Raw genomic sequence first — 20,380 nt, 5'->3', positions numbered from 1 at the left:
TTTAATTCTATGAACGTGAAGCCTGCTGTCACAGTACTCATGACCTGCGAGGCATTGCAAATTGCACCTCAATATTTTGAATACACTGGCCACCATAATAATGTAATGAGCAGAAACACTAATTACTGTACTTTTTCTTAATAGGTGTTCTTTGTTTTCCATCAAGATTCGTTATTGGGGACAACTCTCTTTATGGACAGTATTGGTCAGGAGCCACAGTATTCATATTAATGAGACATAACTGGATCTTTTTGGCCAAACAAAATAATTTTAAACATGAAGTGTATCGCCCAAGTAACTATAATATAAAATAAAATGATAAATACCTGCCATTTATGATAGATCTTGTCACAGTGCACTGCACCAAAAAACCATATGTGAGCAGAAATTCCCCTACTTCCTTCCTCTTAAGATGTTACTTTATGCGGCTGTTGTCCACCAAGCACACGAAGCCAGCTTGTGAATGAGTGCTGTCTACTTGTTGTCGTATGAATGAGCATGGTCCTGCACATCTTCATTGTTTGTGGAGATTTGTTTGCGCGAGGCTCACCCTTTGAGCGACAGTCAGGAAAGGGCATGACACTTCTCCACTTCACAATGCACAAAGGTACTACGGCTCTCTGACATGGCACAGAGAAGGCTCTGGAATCAGATTGCCAACATGGGTTTATTAACCAAAAAAATACAACACAATGTGACAGTCGCAGCGCTTACAGGCAAAGGCTCACCGCAAGACTGATTTAGTATGTGTGCCCGCTGTGCTAGAACTACCCATGTAGCGGTCCATCAAGCACGAGAATGAGAAGTTGCGGGAGCAAAGTCCCACGTAACCAACTCATTGCGGGCCTGTGAGCATCTGCCACAGCAATGAAGCGCTCAGCGGAAGCGAGCTCAGGTAGCGAGGGTACCCGGGGGCCGTCACTCTGGTGGCCAATCAGGATACGTCCCGGTGATGTCCGTTTGCACAGTGAATCAACACCGAGAAGGCGAAGCATAATTTGCCTGGGAAAATAGCTCTGGTGTGTTAGTTTTTTCTGCCATGTTGCCACTGGGGTAGCGGTTCCAATAAATCGAAGTAAGCACAATGCACGAGCTGGGGGATGAGGCACAGGAAGGCACTTCGATACCCACATTCCCCCTCCTAAAGACTGAGGCCAGCCTGCCAAGGAGGTTGAGCGAGGCCAAGTGGCAAGGTTGACTCAGCGAGAAAGGCTAAGCCAGCGGGACAAAGTCCAAGAGGGCATTGTCATCTTTGTCAGAGTCAGGACAGGAAAAAGGTGCCACAGCAGTTCAAACAGGCGAATATGTCACTTCACTTGAAGCGAGTCCAGATGCTTGCCAATATCACCAAAGTCCCTGGCACCAGAAAGGGTGCCCTTGAGGCTTCACGCAATACACACGGCATGAGCAGGTGTAGTGAAGAGCATCGCGCTTCATGCCTGGCCCAGTAGCTGAACGGCACTACATTTTGTAAAGTCTTAAGGCCACTCACATGACCGGCCAACCACGAGTCATGAAAATAGCTCAGGGTGGCATTCTTTTAACTGCGGGGTATCAACTCCTCGAAATACTCCTGGGGAGCCTCTTCAGGGGATATAGCGCAGGAGAACTCCATGTGATACAAAGTAGAAGAGTGATACAAAAAAAAAAGTAGATGGATGGTACAAAAAATGCCAGTAGCAATGGCTCATTCCCGAAGAAAGAACAACATAACCAGGAATGGCTCATACATCGGCGTCAAGTAGATACATATTCAGTGTGCCTGCAACAGTACCAGTTGCATCACACTCTTTGCCAACAGCAATACTAGCTGTCAGTGTGCACTTAACGGCATTGCTGCCCCTCTCCTCTGGGGAGCTCGGCTCTTTAAACCTGTCAATGATTTGGCAACAAAACAGACTGCTCTGCTGAGCCTTTAGTAGCTCTTGCCTGCTGAAGACGAGTAGCTCTTGCCTGCTGAAGGCACGGCGATCCCCACATGTTCTAATGAGTTCTTCGCATTTGCTTGGTAGTGATAATGGTAGCCAAGAAGAAAAAGACTACATGCAGCACTCGTGTCTTCTGGACTACATCTTTAAAAGAACATTTACGCACTGTTGTTTTTTATAGTAATAGCACAGCCACTCGATCAAAATGCACAAGGTACAGCCTGTTGTGTGCGCTGAATTCACCAGAAGCACTGGATGCACTTTCTGTCAGGACTGGTGGCACCATGGGCTGGTGGTAGCGGAGCAGCAGCATTGTCGCGGAGCAAACATATTCTCAAAGATGTTTCTCCAGTTTACAATGTGTGTAGAGCAGCTAAATTAGTTTTGCTAAGTTGGCAGTGCACAGAGGTGTGCTGGAATTGCAGCGGTACTGTCTAATCAAAGCTCTCTTTCTCAAACTGATTTAGCGCAGCGAACACACACTATTTGTGACTGTCAGCTCTCATGATTTCATGTAGAAATCATGAGATGAAATCATTAATCACATGAAATCATTAAATATAAGACATTGTTTTGTCTGTGGGCTTACAACAAGTGAATCTTATATTCTCATCAAAATTACTTACAAGCTATCTGGCACAATCATATAAAGGCATTTCACAATTTGAGTATATTTTCTTCTTGCACTCGTGTTCACATGGAGTGGCCACAACGTAGTTGATTTGGGCACTGGTAATAAAGTTATTTACATTTATTTGAGCCTTTATTGAGACAGTTTTTTTAGGTGCTGGTAAACATTTCTGTTGGAATGCTTCTCGTGATGTCATTGCATTGTCTGAAATGACTGCACTGTTTTGCAGATTGGGGGGAGTCTTGAAAAATAGAACTTTGACTGGAAGTATCATTGAAGCTAGCCTCCAGGTACTCCTAGCACTTCTCTATAATATGATGCAAAGTTTGCACTTTGGTTGAATCGGTGACATAATTTTGAAATGACAGCAGCAGTGAGGACACAGAAACTTCTCTTGGGTTGACTCATTTTTTGCTCCGACGTCCAAGCTGTTTTAACAATGTCTCAAACTGTGGTAGATGCTCTTGAGTGAATGTTATTTTGAGAATTGTGTTGGTCTAATATCAAGTGCAATTTTATTTTCCCCACCGAGGGTTGCTTTTATCCATCAGCACTTCGACAGTATGTACAAATCATTACGAGCAAGCTTCCCCATCCTGTGGGGTTTTCAATTGCACAAGAGCATGCAGTCAATTTCAGACTGACCTTTGACCAAAGCTTGACTAGCTGTCTAATCTCTTACATTTCGAACACCACCTGTGCAGGTGTACTTATTCATTACTGTACAGCACTGTACAGGAACAACAAAACATGTGGAGGTTCCAGCACCAGCTGAACACACTCTAGACCACCTTGCTTGCACAGAAAAGCTGATTGAACACAATAATCAAGTATGAGGGTGCTTCTACATGCTCCCTGACCTGACAGCCATTGGTTTGCGAGCATAAAGAATTCAGTAAAAGACATATCAGGTGCCTGCTGCAATGAAAAAAAAAAAAAAGCTCCCTGTACAATATGAACTTGCCCGTTTTCACATTTGAAAAGCTACTGCTTTCCCACGTAGTAGAAGCATCACTGTGGGTAGTATTGACGCCAACAAATTCTCATAATAATTTTCTTGCGTGATCTGAATTACCAAACTTGAGAACTAGGAACCAGGTGCATGTTTTGCATATTTATATTTTTTTTACTTTCAGTACCTAAACTAAAAATAGCAAATTGTTACTTTCATTCTTGTTCCCTGAGGTGCTTCTGTGAAGTTTCACATAAGAATTCTAAAAACTGTCTGAGCAATTAATTATTACTGACTTACCTCTATTCTAAATATTCTAAACACCAGTTATCAGGCTTTATTTTATGTATTACGGCATACATTGCGACTACTACGTCAAGAAATAAAACGTCAAACATAAAAGCACTGAAAATGAGCACATGTGTAGCGATAACGAAACAGTGAATGCATTCCTATATATATTGGTAATCTGGTAAGCTTGTACATACTTTCTTTCTTGCTTATTACCCTTAAAGCACATTCGACAACTGGGCTAGTTGCCATGCATCGTTGAAGGGAGCCTATAAAAACGAATACGAGAAAGAAATGACAAGAGCTAAAAGATTAATAAAAAAGAAAAATAAATAAATAAATTACAATAAATCTTTGTTTTGGACTAATTGGTTCTTTATGAAAGTAAAGGCATGGTAGTGCACAATAACATGGACCAAAAAAGAGGTGTAAGCAGGACAAGCGCAGGACGAAGCCCTACCTATAAATAAATAAACCGTACTGCCCATAAAAAATGATTTTTGCATATACTCTACACAGTGTCCACGCAAGCTGTAGTCCCACAATGAAGAAAATGCTTGGTGTGAAGGAATGAATTGTTTAATTTATTAGGCAAAGTTCTGCCCTTTCTGCTGCAAGGGCCTGTGTTGTTTATTTACACTGGTAATGTGCGTGTCTCTGGTGCGAAAAGTAAAAAAGAAAAAAAAAGGAAAAGAAAACCAGACTTTGGGCCATCCTCGTAGTCATGGCACATCAACATGGTCATAACATTGGTCATGCTCGTGTCCTTAAAGCCACAGAGGAACAGATAAAACACTGTCCATCTGGTTTCTTTTCCCTACAGATCCCTGTCTAGATGTGTCAGTCAGCCACACTTGCCGGCATTCAGCATCTGCCAAAAATTTGTGGTAGCCCAAGACTGGACTCTTTGTTGCGTCACAGCAATACAACAATACACAACAATACACAGCATTCTTTGCATGTTAAAATATGGCAAGATGTGAAGGATTCATCATGAATACCGCCGTTTTAAAAAGCTTGTGCATGCTGCAATGTGCGTTTTCATACTGGAAACTTGTGTGGCATTTTGTAGCAGTGTATGCCTACTAGCGTCAATGCAGGTGGGACTGTAAACACAAACTTTCCTGCCCGCGCTCGTGCATTTCGGCGCAGCACAGCAGGCCGCACCTATTTGTTTTGATTGAGCGGTCATCTTATGCAGAAATTGCTTGGCTGCTTCATGTTGGACTCCATGTTCATAAAACTTTATCTTACATAAGAGAATTTCCTCATGGGCCGATGTTCGAGCACGTGCCACTCATAATAGCAGATGGTGTGATAACAAGACGATCACAAGGGCAATGGCTGATTGCAGATAGAACTTCTGTAGTAGAAGTTTTGTGAATTCCCAGTTGAGCTGAGATGGGCAGAGGCAAGCAATAACATGTGAAGTGTCGTCATTGTGACCAGGTGAAAAGTGCAATACAGTTGAACGTCTCTATGACAGACGTCTCTACAACGAAATGATCTGTATAATGAAGCAATAATTCTTTCTCAGTTCTACTGTGGGTGGTGTGACGCATGACCTTTACAACGAAGTGACCTGTATGACAAATTATTTCGGAGGCCTCAAGCACTTTGTTATAAAGGCGCTTGACTATAACCTATTTCAGGGCTTTTGCAAGATGCTCAGACTTTGCGCCAATATATCTAACAACCTATTGCATGCATTCAAATACAATTGGCAGTTATTTCAGGGTCCCTTTAACAGTGTTTGCAAATACTTCACTGAACTTACAGAGAAAGTGAAACTTTGCATATGTTTAGCCGAGGCGTGCAAGAAAATTGCACTAATGTGGTTTAGGAAAGCAGCCATTTGAATGAGTGGAAGTAGCTTATATATCAGGCATATTGGTTAAAAAGCCCCTCAGCAGGCCACTCAGCAAACTTCAGTTATACACTGTGGAAGTTGTTACGTGTCCTCTAAGGAGCGTTCTGCCTCAAAAATGTATCAAATCGGCTCATTAATAGCATATATATATATACTTACCCCTTCAAGACGGGGCAAGTGGAGAGAGTGTCTCGCTTGGCAGTGGAGCTCACCTCTTGAAATCATGTGTTCGCAGCACTGAAACATATATGTTTCAGTGCTGCAAACACATGATTTCATGAGGTGAGCTCCACTGCCAAGTGAGACACTCTCTATGTTTCAGTGCCGCAAACACGTAATTTCATGAGGTGAGCTCCACTGCCAAGCGAGACACTCTCTATGTTTCAGTGCCGCCAACACATGATTTCATGAGGTGAGCTCCACTGCCAAGCGAGACACTCTCTATGTTTCAGTGCCGCGAACACATGATTTCAAGAGGTGAGCTCCACTGCCAAGCGAGACACTCTCTCCACTTGCCCCCGTCTAGCCTTCGCAAGTGAAATTCCTTCCCTGCGTTCTCCCATACCGGACCTCGAGGATAACGTGACGCATACGTCACAGGCCCCACCTTCATATTTTTTCTCCTCGGGTTTTTTTTTTTTTTTTTCAGCGCTGCGCTGTTATAAAGGCGCTTGACTATAACCTATTTCAGGGCTTTTGCAAGATGCTCAGACTTTGCGCCAATATATCTAACAACCTATTGCATGCATTCAAATACAATTGGCAGTTATTTCAGGGTCCCTTTAACAGTGTTTGCAAATACTTCACTGAACTTACAGAGAAAGTGAAACTTTGCATATGTTTAGCCGAGGCGTGCAAGAAAATTGCACTAATGTGGTTTAGGAAAGCAGCCATTTGAATGAGTGGAAGTAGCTTATATATCAGGCATATTGGTTAAAAAGCCCCTCAGCAGGCCACTCAGCAAACTTCAGTTATACACTGTGGAAGTTGTTACGTGTCCTCTAAGGAGCGTTCTGCCTCAAAAATGTATCAAATCGGCTCATTAATAGCATATATATATATACTTACCCCTTCAAGACGGGGCAAGTGGAGAGAGTGTCTCGCTTGGCAGTGGAGCTCACCTCTTGAAATCATGTGTTCGCAGCACTGAAACATATATGTTTCAGTGCTGCAAACACATGATTTCATGAGGTGAGCTCCACTGCCAAGTGAGACACTCTCTATGTTTCAGTGCCGCAAACACGTAATTTCATGAGGTGAGCTCCACTGCCAAGCGAGACACTCTCTATGTTTCAGTGCCGCCAACACATGATTTCATGAGGTGAGCTCCACTGCCAAGCGAGACACTCTCTATGTTTCAGTGCCGCGAACACATGATTTCAAGAGGTGAGCTCCACTGCCAAGCGAGACACTCTCTCCACTTGCCCCCGTCTAGCCTTCGCAAGTGAAATTCCTTCCCTGCGTTCTCCCATACCGGACCTCGAGGATAACGTGACGCATACGTCACAGGCCCCACCTTCATATTTTTTCTCCTCGGGTTTTTTTTTTTTTTTTTCAGCGCTGCGCATTTTTGCTGACGGTGTTGCACACGAGCTGTTGTGATTGTTTGATTTCGCACATCGCATGATTTTGCGTGCTGTGCACAAGGACACCTGACAAGCGGCGTAAGTTTGTGCTACACGAATACTGAGGCAGACACAAGCGGATCGCAGAGCCTGATCCCACACTGGAACACAGTAGAAAATGACAAAGTTTCAGTGTCTGCGCGCGTGACTGCACGACGTGAGAACAAGCAGATGAAACGAAAATACATCTCTCTTTCTGCATTGTGAAGTAAAACAAAAACATGCAGACATTCGTTTTGCGTGTTTTATTAGCTTTATTAGTCTATTCTAGCATCATGATAGAGTGTATAAGCGCGACTGAACGAGGACATAGAAAGAAACAGATACTCGGAGACAGCGCTCTGTGTATTTTTTTTCTACGTCTTCATTCAGTCGCGCTTATACCCTCTATCGTGGATTCTAACCAACTGGCCTGCCAATGTGTTTTAATCTAGCAACATATTACACAAGTAACAGATGTCGCCTTGAATAATTCTTGAAGTCACCTTTCCCCACGAGCGACATCACAGCATGAACACGTGTATGTAGGCGCACCATCATGTGTACGTCATCCTCCGGCTTGGAGTGTGGCAGCCGCGAGGAGAAGGGAAAACAAACTTCGGTTTGAAATTTCATACCTTTCTGCGGCACGTGGCAATGTAATACTTTGCAGACACGATCGTTATCGTGCATTGTATGCTCTGTGCTAGTCAGCTCAAATTGGCCAGACCTGGTGAGGGGTCCTTTAAGTAAGTTTTATAAAACCACCTGCAGCAAATAGCTCAGTTCTGCCACTTCAGCTAGATTGCTTGAAGAGGAGGACATTTTCATGGTGAAGAAATAGTGATGTAACAAAGGTGATTGGGGCTCTTATTTATGGCATGCTTTGCTGTTGTGAAATTAAAGCATGTCTAGTGCCAGGATTCCTACTGCTCTACTGCCACGATGCTCGTCAAATGGCAACTGTGCAGTAGGAATCCTGCAGGAGAGTTTATTATTAGGCTAACTGTTACATAACATTTTAGAGCAAGAACAGCGCAAAATACGAGACTGGACAAACAAACACAAGGCTTTGTGTTTGTGTCTCTTTTTCATCCCGTCTTTTGTGCTGTTTTTATTCTAAAAAGAGATCCTGCATTCTATGCTACTACTGTCAGTACAAAACTGTATTCCGTGGAGTTTGATTCCATAGCCTTTTCAAGACAGCAATAGTTCTTGTCTGGAAAATAGAGCAACCACAGTTTCTTATGAACATTTATGACCGTAATTCAGTGTGAATGTCTTGGTAAACCAGTGCTTGCTTTAATATGAAATGGTCGCGCTCTCCAGGTGCAGGAAACTCGAGCACGTCAGATGCATCACTGCGGTTCATCAGTGTTGTTAGCAGCAGCTCGCCTCCTCGATTGAGCCCCCACCAGGCCACTCCAGATTTTTCCTTGAGGCAGCCTGTGACCCCTCTGGGCACCAGTCGTCATTCCACTTCCCACTCCAGGTCGCAGCATACCTCTCCTGACTTGGGTATTGATTCAGATCCAACGCCAGAGCACGAGTTCTACTCAACACATGCTGACTCAATGATAGCATTCAATGAGCACTGGCAGCACCGCATGAGGGCTGATTGGAGTCTTTCAACTGTACACTCGGCCCCTGACGGCATTGGAGGTAACTGCCAGCTCTGCCAGCAAGGAAAGGACAATGCTTCTTCATGGAAGCTGAAGGCCAATGCAACATGCCCAGCTGGAGATCTGCTGCACCGGTCCGACTCCCAGTCTCGTAGGCATTTCTTTTTTTCTGTGGCAGTTGGCTTGCATTGTGGCCCTCAAATTTAGGTTTGAGCTTTAACACAAGAACATTAAATGGCTCATGAGACGGAAAATCCGGGGTTGTCGGCGTGACCAAACGGTGGTCTAAAAAGGCGATGAACCCTCGACCTTTGGTGGGAATTGAGCCCATTACCTTTGGTGTTAAGGCTATGAATCCTCAAACTTTGGTTGGAGTCGAACCCTTGACCTTAGTAATAATTAAGATTAAGTTAACTAAGGCACAGTTAATTAAGGTAGGGCTAATTTAGGCACTTGAACCCACAACCTTTGGTGTTAGGGTAAACTTAATTAAGGCACTCAATCCCAGGAACTTTGGTGTTAATTAAGGCACAGTCAATTAAAATAAAATTAAAGCACTCAAACCTACCACCTTTATCGGGAGTCGAACCTACGACCTTGCATTGTGGCATAATATCTAAGCTACGTGGCATAATGTCTACATGGTGGTCGCAATGCTTTTGCATTAATCCGCATATGGATAACTAAGCGCACCTTAAATATTTAACAGTAGAGTTCTTCAAATGCCCACTGATAATCCAACCCAGCCAGAAAAACTTTGTTGTTTGTACCGTCGTTTCTGGGTGAAAAATTTTGATAAATTGCAGGAGGCATCATTCTTGTGCACATATTTATTGAGTGAGCTTGTGGAGCAATCAACTGTTGGAGCGATCAAATGGAGCAATCAAGCGACCTAATGAAAGCCAGTTGGAGGCTTCTTTCCTGAGGAACCTGTACGATTTTCTTTATAGTTTCGTGCAACCTTCAGGCAGATGTCAACTTTCCTTTTCACTAAAAGAAGAAATAAGTTGCCATAGTGCTGGGAGCAACCCTTAACAGTTCAGCTATTTGAAGATTCCAGTTAAAAGGTGATTGACTGCTGTCGTACAGGTGCCATTTGATGAGCATCATGGCTAAAAAGTATAGTTAGTTGCTTTAGCTGAGGATGTTATAGATTGAAAATGCTTTCTTGGTGTCGCATTTTACCAGCTCTGATCTAGTACTATATTCTGGTACTATATCTAGTACTAGATCTAGTACTATATTCTAGACTGCTGCCGTACAGGTGCCATTTGACGAGCATCATGGCTAAAAAGTATAGTTAGTTGCTTTAGCTGAGGATGTTATAGAGTGAGAACGCTTTCTTGCTGTTGCATTTTGCCAGCTCTGATCTAGTACTATATTTAGCATATCCTCCTGAAAGTCCTTGTGCATTATATATTGCACATCGCCTTCAATCCCGTTCAAAGTTAACTAGGAAGTGATTGCGTAAAATATAAAATATTTATCTATGATATAAAGCAGGGTACCTGCGTAACTTAATGGAAGTGGTTTAATCAGATTTTTGCTACCAGCTTTAGTGAAAATTTGCACTAACTAGTTTTAGACCATTGTATCGGACAGACGGCATAGAGAACCTGTGAAGTGTGTTTCGAGTACCGCAATATGATGCAAAATACAGGATGTAGCATCTACGTGCCAAGCCACCACGCTATGTTACATCTTCATTCCTGTGTTTGGGCAAAGAATACCGTTTTTACCATAACAAACACGAGAGAACTGTTAACTTTCTCCATGTACATGGAAATTCTGCTTTCAGTATCCAACTACAGTATATATATATATATAAAATGTGTTTGTTATGTTCATAACGTACCACTTGGTAATAAGAGCAGACTTGAAAAGCAATGTGTCCATCACTTGTCTTCAGGTTCAGAAGGATATCTGGAATGTGAACACCTTATGGAATGTCATGCACAATGTTTTCCCATGACACCTGCAAATGCAGAGATGCAGACGTGATAATTGTGTCTTACATTGAAGTGAGAAAAATGCTATCATTTATCAGAATTAGTGTTACAATACCTACTTGCAATTTTTTGTTGTCCATTTTGTGCTGAAAATAAGGGTTGGGAGAAGGGGCAGTGGGTAAATAGGTTTGAGGAAAAATGGCCCTTCTTATTTAGCAAGCACAGCTTGTATAATGTATGAGCGTTTGTCACTCTGTAGAGTCCTTTTCTTATAAAATAATTGTTGCTTTCAATTTCTCTGCTATTTGAGGTTCATATAATGGTGATGGCTTAATGATAGAAAACAATTTGCAGCATTGGAAGAGAGGCTATTTGATGACTGTGTTGTCACCTTTTCTGTTTGTCTAGCTTCAAAGAGTGGACTTCCTGCAATCTCCTGCAGCCTTTCATCACCTGGAATTCGGATGTGTGCCATTGTCCAGTTATTGGATCATGAACAGCTTAAGAAGCGTGTGGATGAGAGCATCTGCTTGATTCGCCGAGTAGAAGGCATTGTTGAAAAAGCACTGGACGCTCTTGCTGATTTTGCTTCTGACTGTACAGAGGTTAGTTCGTGCTTTCTGTGCTTTCTTTTCAACATGTAAGATGTGCACATACACTAATGAGGTGACAGGTGGAAAAGATTTACTGTTGTACTCAGTTGCCCACCAATATTTTTGTTTGCAAAGAGAATAGCTAAAAGTCGTGCAGCCCAAAAAATGAAATTATAGGGAAAATTTAATTTTAACCAGAAAAACCTAATACACATTTTGCTTGGTTTTGCTCTAATTAAATTGAATTGAGTTGAATTTTTATTCTCCTGAATTAAAGCAGGCAACAATGCCTGCTTTAATTTTTTTTTTTGTTAGTTATGCATTTTACATGATTAGATACGCAGTCCGATCTTTGTGGTAGAAGAACAGCAAAGTTTGGTGGTGTCACAATTAAGTGACACAGCTGTATGCTGCCAGTAGTTAATGAGCCCTGGCAGATGCTGGGGATGAAATGCAAGGTTTTTGTTGGGCCCCCTCTAAGCTCAGACAAATTTGCCATTTGTCAGTGGCAGATCAACAAACTACTTCTGATCATGACCTCCTCCTGCACTTCTGATGAGACATTGCCAGGCAAGGACACACGAATCACTGACTGTCTTTGTTGAGTACAGTGACTGACTGTGCGACATGATGACATATAATGTGCTCAATGTCATAACACTTCTGGCTTGAATAACTAAAAAAATAACACCCAGAAGAATGTTCTCAAGATTTTGCTACCATGGATGATCACTTCAGCGAGCAAAGTACACTTTACTGTTCATGCAATCAGCTACTCTGGCATCTGGCCTAACAGTGAAGCAGAGCATGGAAAAGCCAAGACATCTCAGTACTATGAGAAATGCAGCTAGTTACAACATTTACAAGAGCAATATTGGCAGCACAATTTATTTAGATTTTGGTGTCTGAATTTTGGGCCACCATTAAATATTAGTTCTTGGGGAACGTGGTGGTGCCGTGACACTGAATAAAGTAGCAAGTCAGTAAATTTGATTGGCCAGTGTACAGTTAAACCTCGTTATAATGAAATTGGTATAACAAAAGTAAGTTCCCCTGAAGTTCTAATAAAAACCCGTGCATTATGAAATGAATTTAACAAAGCAAAATTTTCTTAAATGCCTATAATGAACTATGTTTAGTTCAGAATTAAGATTTACTGAAGTTTAATTTGATAAGGCTGAAATATGGTGGCATGTAACACTGCTGGTAACCCAATCGATGCAGCAGTTCAAAACTCCAGTGAGCTGTTGTCCTTTTAGCACTGCACCAATCTGTCCATGCTGCCAAGTTGGTGACCGCTCTCTTCCCCCTTGTTCTCCTGCCTCTTCCACGCACTGCTGCTGCTGCCTTGCCACCACACACTTGCACCACTGCCAACTTGTAAACTTTGTGCACATGACATCGTGTGTCTTGGTTGAGTGTTATGTACTATCATAGAAGAATTAAATCATTGAGAACATGAGAGCAGTGCACCAACCTGCAAATCCGTCCAGTTAGTTACACCTATGCAGCAGTCCAACACATCTGTGGTGATACAGCAGAGCATGTACCACAAGCCAGGGTAAGAAATTGTTTATGCATGAAGAATAAATACACACATGTGCTCTTTTTTCATTACTTTCATGGTCCTTTGGTGGAGCACAGTGGGCCTTTGCATTGACTTTGTTTCACCTAGTGATAACACTCTCCCTCCCTGATGGGCAATGCTAGCTGCGAGTCTGGGCAATGGTTATTATGAAGCTAGATTTAAAACCCTCACAGATATTCAGAAACACATTTACAAGGCAAGCTTTAAACAATTAGATTTTAACAGTTAGAACAACATTGATCATGTGCAAAGCAATTGCAGAGCCTGCTGTAAACGAATCTGTTAGTCTGCCACTGTACTAGAGAGGGTTGATGGTGCAAGGGAAATATGTTCATGTGGCAAAGCATTCAACAGTACAGTATAGTCCACTTTTGTTAATTTGACACTGTTGGCACCGACAAAATTGATTTAATTATCCGGAGAATCGAATTAAGGAAGATTCGTAAAAAAAAAAAACACACCACCAATTCATTTGGCAGTATTTGCCAGTATCTAATATGCGCCCCTAAATCAAATGTGTGCTCACTTGCTCTGTGTTTAAAGTAGAGAACTAATGTAGAAATTACATTAAAGCTGCTGAACAAAGTAGAAATATAACGCGTACCCGATTTCTTTAGGAAGAAAAATATGTTGCCCAATGGCTGCCGGTTTCCTAAAATCAGCTTTATTTATTTAGTCATGCTGTTAACCCTCACTTGAGGGTCGTTACAGGGAGGGTCAGTAATTGAATTGTGCATAGAACAAACATTGAAGATCATTTGTAGGAGAACATTTGTAATACATAGAACATTTGTAGAAAAAAAACACACACAGCTACATGCAAGGAACAAATATAAGCTATACAGTGTGTGCGAAATACTTATCAAGGCCAACCTCAAAATCACTCATAGCATTTTTTTGTACCACATCATTCGGTAATTCATTCCACATTTTAATAGCGTCAGGAAAGAAAGAAAAGCGGAATAAGTCTGTTCGAGCTATTATTGGTTGCACGAATGTACTGCGTGTTGTTCGTGGTAACCTTTTGTGAAAGAGCGTCAGCTAATCATCCTTGTTTATTTTCACATCTGCGTGTAGTATTTGAAAAAGCAATTTCAATCAGCCGCAGTATATTAGTTATGCGGTAAAGCATTTGAACGCAGCAAAGGCGGTTATGGTTTCGTATCCGATTGCACCATGCAGGCAATTTATCTGTCCAATTTTATAGAGAAAGAAAAGGTGCGCATTATAATTACATAAGTACCATAATCAGACATTGTGAGCTATGGTGATTGGTTGAAAATCTTCCTATGGCAGGCGGATAATAGTCGTTTTCGACTGGAGATCATGTGTGTTCAGCACATTCATTGTTTCATAAGATCCGCCGAGACGGACACTGCCACTAAAGGGGTTGCTATTGGAGTCACCGTAGGGGTCAGGTATGTGTTTGCTGACTTGCCAAATTTGAGGTAAATTTAATTCGAGCCCTCTTGTAATGTTGGAGGATTGCCGATTGGCTCTATTCAATGCTCGCCTCACTGTTGGGGTGGCATTGGTATGTTGTGTGCTCAGTGGCCACCAAGTGGGCGAATGCATTTCCCCTAATGCCCGTGTGACCTGGTATCCAGATGAGTTTGATTGCGCTGAGGTCCTTGTTTTTATTTATTAGCTTGGCAGCTGCCATGCAGAACCTACCATTTCATTATTTTCTACACACTTTCATGGAGTCCGTCAGGGTGTGGGCTTCCTCACTTGTGTTTGTGTGCTCTGCAATAGCCATAGTGATGGCTATCTCCTTGGCTTTGCAGAAGTTGTAGGCCCACGCTGTGGTGCTCGTGGCTTCTCTAACTATTATCTATCACTGTCGCTGTAAACCATGGTACATTTGTTCTGTGTACTGTGGCATCAGTGTAGTATGTGTTACTCCTGCCCTCATATGTTTTCTTGTAACGTTTACCCTAGCTTCTCAGCGTCCCGGGTTTAGGACAGCGCCCATCCCTTTTAGGATTGATGAAACGGTGATATTTTTTTCCCTCTGGGCAGATGTGAGGTCCATCTGTCTGTTTTGGAGTTCTGCACAGTCTCTGAAACCCAGTCTTTTCCCGTTGTTGACTGGGTGAGCCTTAACTTTTACGCATTGAGCTGTGCCTCCATGACTTCATCAAAGGTATTTGAGACCCCAAGGGCCATAAGGAGTTCCATTTAGGCTGTTTGGGGGAGCTGCTGGGCTGTTTTATAAGCTTCCCACAGACAGATTTCTATGGATTCATTCAGACTGGGATACATAGCGCAAAAAATGACACAGGGACAAGCAGAACACAGGACGGTGTGTTCTATGGAGCCTTTCTGCTTCTTTATCAAGCTTCCATCTTCCATCTTTCCTGTCTTCTCCTGGTTTCCCCTTACTTCCAATTTTCCAGGAAGCAAGGGTTTAACTTTGTGTGGAACAACCAACCTTGGTTGTACATATTTGGTTATAGCGGAAACATACAGTTGGCGTCCGCAGGACTTGCTTCTTTATAAGACTTGTGGCGTCCCCTTGTTGGGTTCCATGGTGGGTGGCTGCCGTTACTGCCAAAAACTGAATATTTACTATGGATAGTTAATTTCCAACACTCCCTGATTGCCCTCAGAAGCGAGGGCGCACCTAAGAAGTATTTAATTTTTTTGGCCGACACCCTGAAAACTTCCCCACTATCAAGTCATTCACTCTGAGAAACCAGGAAAGACAACGAGAACGATCTCGCCTTTTCTCATTTCCAAATGTCTGACTCAGACTATAGGTCCAGGCTGTAAGGCATCTAGACTAGCAAGTGGCAACCTCCTCTTAGTATTTCATGAGAAAAACCAGTATCAAAAACTAAGTAACCTAGTGTCTATTAGGGACACCCCAGTTTCAGTAACTCCACACTGCACCATGAACACCATCTGTGGTGTGATTTCTGATGATGACTTGATGGACCTGACTGAGGCTGAACTTTTTGATGAATGGAACGAACAAAATGTTATCAATGTAAAACGAATTAAAATGAGGCGCAATGGGAAAGAAATCGATACCAAGCACCTAATTCTCACATTCGGTTTCAGTGTACTGCCAGAAACAATCGAAGCAGGTTACATTAAGATCCGAGTAAGGCAGTACATCCCTAACCCTCTCCGTTGCTTCAATTGCCAAAGATTCGGCCACAGTTCACAAAACTACCTAGGCCGACTGACCTGTACAAAATGCAGTGCACACGAACATCCCACTGAATCCTGTGATAACCCTCTACACTGTGCAAACTGCGACGGGGAGCATGCTGCATACTCGCAGTCCTGTCCGTCCTGGAAAAGAGAGAAGGAAATCGTAGCTATTAAGATGAAGGAGAACCTCTCATTCAAGGAAGGACAGAGGAGGGTGTTCTACCAGCCAAACAGCTTTGCCAATGTGACGCGTCAGGGGGCGGTGACACAACGGATTCCGGCGGCTGTCCGGCCCACATGCAGTGAGCCGGCAGCGACACCATCTGCCCCCTCGATGGTTGCAGATAGTGCTGATCCACCACCCCAGCAGAAGGGGCCATGGACCTCCGGGCAGGTGGCCTCAAAGGTCTCATCTATTGTGTCGAGGCCTTCACATCAAACATAGCGCTCAGAAGAGCACGTGTCCAGCACCTTGCAAGAGGCAATGGACATAATGAACAGCCAGACAGCGCTGCTAGCACTGAAAGAGCGGCAAGGTTCTTGCGATGGCTCAAAAAAAGACAAAGCTTGAGTCACAGTGGCTGGAAAGGGCCCGTGAGCTAATCTTCGTCTCTTAAACACACAACACAAAACACATTTATCATCATCGAGACACAAATAATGCAATGGAATGTTAGAGGACTTCATAACCTAGACAACATTACAGAACTCCTACACAAGCATAATTCAAAGTTGCTGTGTGTTCAAGAGACGCATCTGGAACCCACACACATAAACTTTCTTCGTCAGTACACCATCTGTCATTAAGACCATAACGAGGCGAACGCCTCATCAGGCAGTGTAGCAATAGTAGCCGAGAAGTCTGTAACTTGCCGACACATCACCCTTTAGACTCCCCTTGAGGCAGTGTCAGTTTGGGTGATTCTTTCTAATAAATTGATCACTGTATGTTCCATATACATACCCTCAAATTATCATTTTGGAAAGAGCAATTTTTATAACCTAATTGATCAGCTTCCGGACCCCTAGATACTCGTAGGCAATTTTAATGCCCACAACACAATGTGGGGAAACTCTGAATGCGACGCAAGAAGTCGACTCATTGAAAACTTACTTTTAAACTCCGGGGCATGCCTCTTCAATTAGAAAGAACCAACATATTATAATTCTCATCATAATTCATGCTCGTCTATAGACCTGTTGATCGGCTCTGCTTCTATCTTCCCCGATTTAGAATGGTGTGCAATTAAAAATACAATCGGAAGTGATCACTTCCCAGTAACTTTAAACCTAGTAACAGAACATGAGTCCCCTGCGCATGTCCCTCGCTGGAAACTAGCCGAGGCTAATTGAAAATGATTTTTAAAAATCCGCCTGCATATCTCCAGATTTTATAAATAATCGTAGTATAGATCATGGCGTATCATATTTTACCGCATTTATCATTGATGCAACAGGAAAGTTCATCCCTCAAACAAAAGGCCGTTCACATGGAAGATGAGTTCCCTAGTGGAACGATGACTGCAGACAAGCTCAAAAAAAGCAAAACAAAGCATGGTACATTCTGCGCCGATATCCAACTGCAGAAAACCTTGTTCAATTCAAGCAGTCTAAATCACAGGAAAGGCGCATGGATGACAGGCTAGGAGAGCAAACAGGGAGAAGTTTCTTTCGGGAATCAATTCGTATACCCAGGAAAAAGTGGGGAATGCACTCAGAAGGCTAAATTGGCCGTCCTCTTCAACATTGCTGTCCTTTCAACATTGCTGAGCTTAGAGCAGCATTAAACCTCTGCAGAAGCTCTGCGCAGGGAGCAGACAGGCTCATGTATGACATGATCAAGAACATGCACACAGATACACAAATGACATTGCTCACACTTAATAATAACATTTGAGCAGAAGAAAGAAGCTATCGTCGTTGTCTTGAAACAGGGTAAAGACCCACCCTTGGTAACAAGCTGCCGGCCGATAGTGCTTACAAGCTGCCTGTGTAAGCTTCTCGAAAAAATGATAAATCGCCGTCTTTTGTATTTCCTGAAATCAAACAACATACTTGATCCCTACCAATGTGGTTTTTCGAGAAGGCAGATCCACAACCGACCATCTTGTGTGCATTGAGGCAAACATTCGCACTGCATTTGGCCATAAACAATCCTTCTTGTGGCATCCATGGCAGCATGCTCAGCATAATTGAAAGCTATCTCTCACACTGGTACTTTCTGTGTTAGAATTGGCAATGCCCTGTCTAACTCATTTACACAAGAAACTGGGGTACCGCAGGGTGGCGTACTTAGCTGGACCCTTTTTATTGTTAAAATGAATTCTTTACATTCGTATATTCCGCAAAGCATGTTTTATTTTGCATATGTCGATGATGTGCAAATTGGATTTAAATTGTGTAACATTGCAGTCTGCGAGTGATGCATTTAACTTGGGCTCAACAAAGTCTCAACATGGGCAAATCAGAACGGCTTTAAGCTGAATTCCAAAAAAAGCTCCTGCATCTTCTTTACAAGGCAGAGGGGCCTTGTCCCAGAGCCCAATATCCAGCTACACGGTGATCGCTTGCCTTTGAACATGCAGCACAAATTTCTTGGTGTCATACTTGACTTTAAACTGACATTTATCCTGCACATAAAGTATTTGAAAGACATGTTTAAAAACAATGAACATTTTTAAAGTTCTTGCGCACACTACATGGGGCAGTGACAGGGGCTGCTTATTGAACCTGTACAGGAGCCTTATACGGTCACGTCTGGACTATGGTTCCGCAATGTATCAAACTGCCGTTACAAGTGCATTAAAGATTTTGGATCCTGTTCACCATTTAGGTATTTGCCTGGCCTCAGGCGTCTTCCAGAACAAGTCCTATACAGAGTTTATACGAAGAATCTAATGAGTGGTCACTCCACCTGCAAAGAACATATATAAGCTTCACATACTTCCTCAAAGTACAATCTAATCCTAAACACTCTCGTTATAAAACCGTTAATGATTTAACGTCTGCCACAGTATTTCAGAATCGACCTTCAATGAGAAAACCTTTCTCACTATACGTGAGGAAGCTGACCTATGAAATGAATGTCCCACTACATGTGCATCCACTGATGGCTCCAACAATGCTGTTGCCACTGTGGATGTGGCAACTGATAGAATGCGACACGTCCTTTGTTGAAGTTGCAAAGCGTGCTCCAGAAATGCACAACCGTATGCACTTTCCGGAACTCCAGTTGAAGTACTCCTGTCCAGGATCTCATACTAACGCGTCAGTCACCTAATGGCATATCGTATGCACCAGTCAGGCCATCCTTCTCGGAATGCAATATTCTGCACGCAGAAACAAGCACCTTTACGGCAGAGCTTATGCATTATTCTCAGCTGTAAAACTCATAAAGGCATTAAAACTACAAAAAGCTGTCATATTTACAGACTTTGAGCATAGTAAGAGCTTCAGTTTCTTTACGGAAACATCTCAATCCTGTAGTCAGTGACTTCTATTCATGTCTGTGCACTATGTATACATCTAACCAACATATAATAGTATATTGGGTGCCAGGCCACAAAGGCATAGTGGGCAATATGCTTGCAGACAAACTTGCTACACCCATAACGAGAGCCTGTGACACTACCATAGCTATCCCTCCCACTGACTTGAAGCCTTTCTTGTACAAAACGCTGAGAAAGTTTTGGCAATCCCTCTGGGACCGTGAAACCTCTAATAAACTTCATTTAATTAAGCCGCACATACGAAATCGGCTTTCAGTAACAAAAGCGCGACAAACTGATGTCATGTTCTGTCGACAGAAAATAAGACTCGCGTACAGTACGCATTCTTACCTCCTGACTGGTAGTGAACCTCCCCTCTGTGGCAGGTGTAGTGAGTGGCTGATCGTTCCTCACGTCATGGTGGAGCGTCGAGAAGCAAAAGCTGAACGAAAGAAGCACTTTTCTCTAGCATACCGATGCCACATTTCCCATCATCCGGTAATGCTTCTTGGAGCAGAACGAACTTTTGATCATAAATCAGTTTAAAATTTTTTACAAGATGTCAATTCATTGCACGTTATAAGCCCACAATATTCGTAGCATATACTCTCACGAGAGGCTGATGCTGTAATAGTAGCGACCTGTATGGCCCATACCTCCGGGACCTTGTGCTCAAGGTCCTTGGCGAGGCAGTAGTGCTAC

At 42.8% G+C, this 20,380-nt stretch overlaps 1 protein-coding gene across 5 annotated transcripts in view; it reads left to right on the top strand.

Annotated features, from left to right (window-relative positions):
• Positions 1–20,380, top strand: part of LOC135906148 (uncharacterized) — a 281,677-nt gene that overhangs the window by 220,557 nt on the left and 40,740 nt on the right. For all 5 annotated transcript variants that reach the window (XM_070524112.1, XM_070524105.1, XM_070524086.1 and 2 more), the window contains 2 exons: positions 8,606–9,049; positions 11,256–11,452. In XM_070524112.1, coding sequence (XP_070380213.1) covers positions 8,606–9,049; positions 11,256–11,452 — 641 coding nt within the window. The remainder of the gene's footprint in view (positions 1–8,605; positions 9,050–11,255; positions 11,453–20,380) is intronic.

This window comes from Dermacentor albipictus, chromosome 1 (assembly GCF_038994185.2).
Source record: "Dermacentor albipictus isolate Rhodes 1998 colony chromosome 1, USDA_Dalb.pri_finalv2, whole genome shotgun sequence".
NCBI classification, from domain to species: domain Eukaryota; kingdom Metazoa; phylum Arthropoda; class Arachnida; order Ixodida; family Ixodidae; genus Dermacentor; species Dermacentor albipictus.
This window is presented reverse-complemented; position numbering and strand designations above follow the sequence as displayed.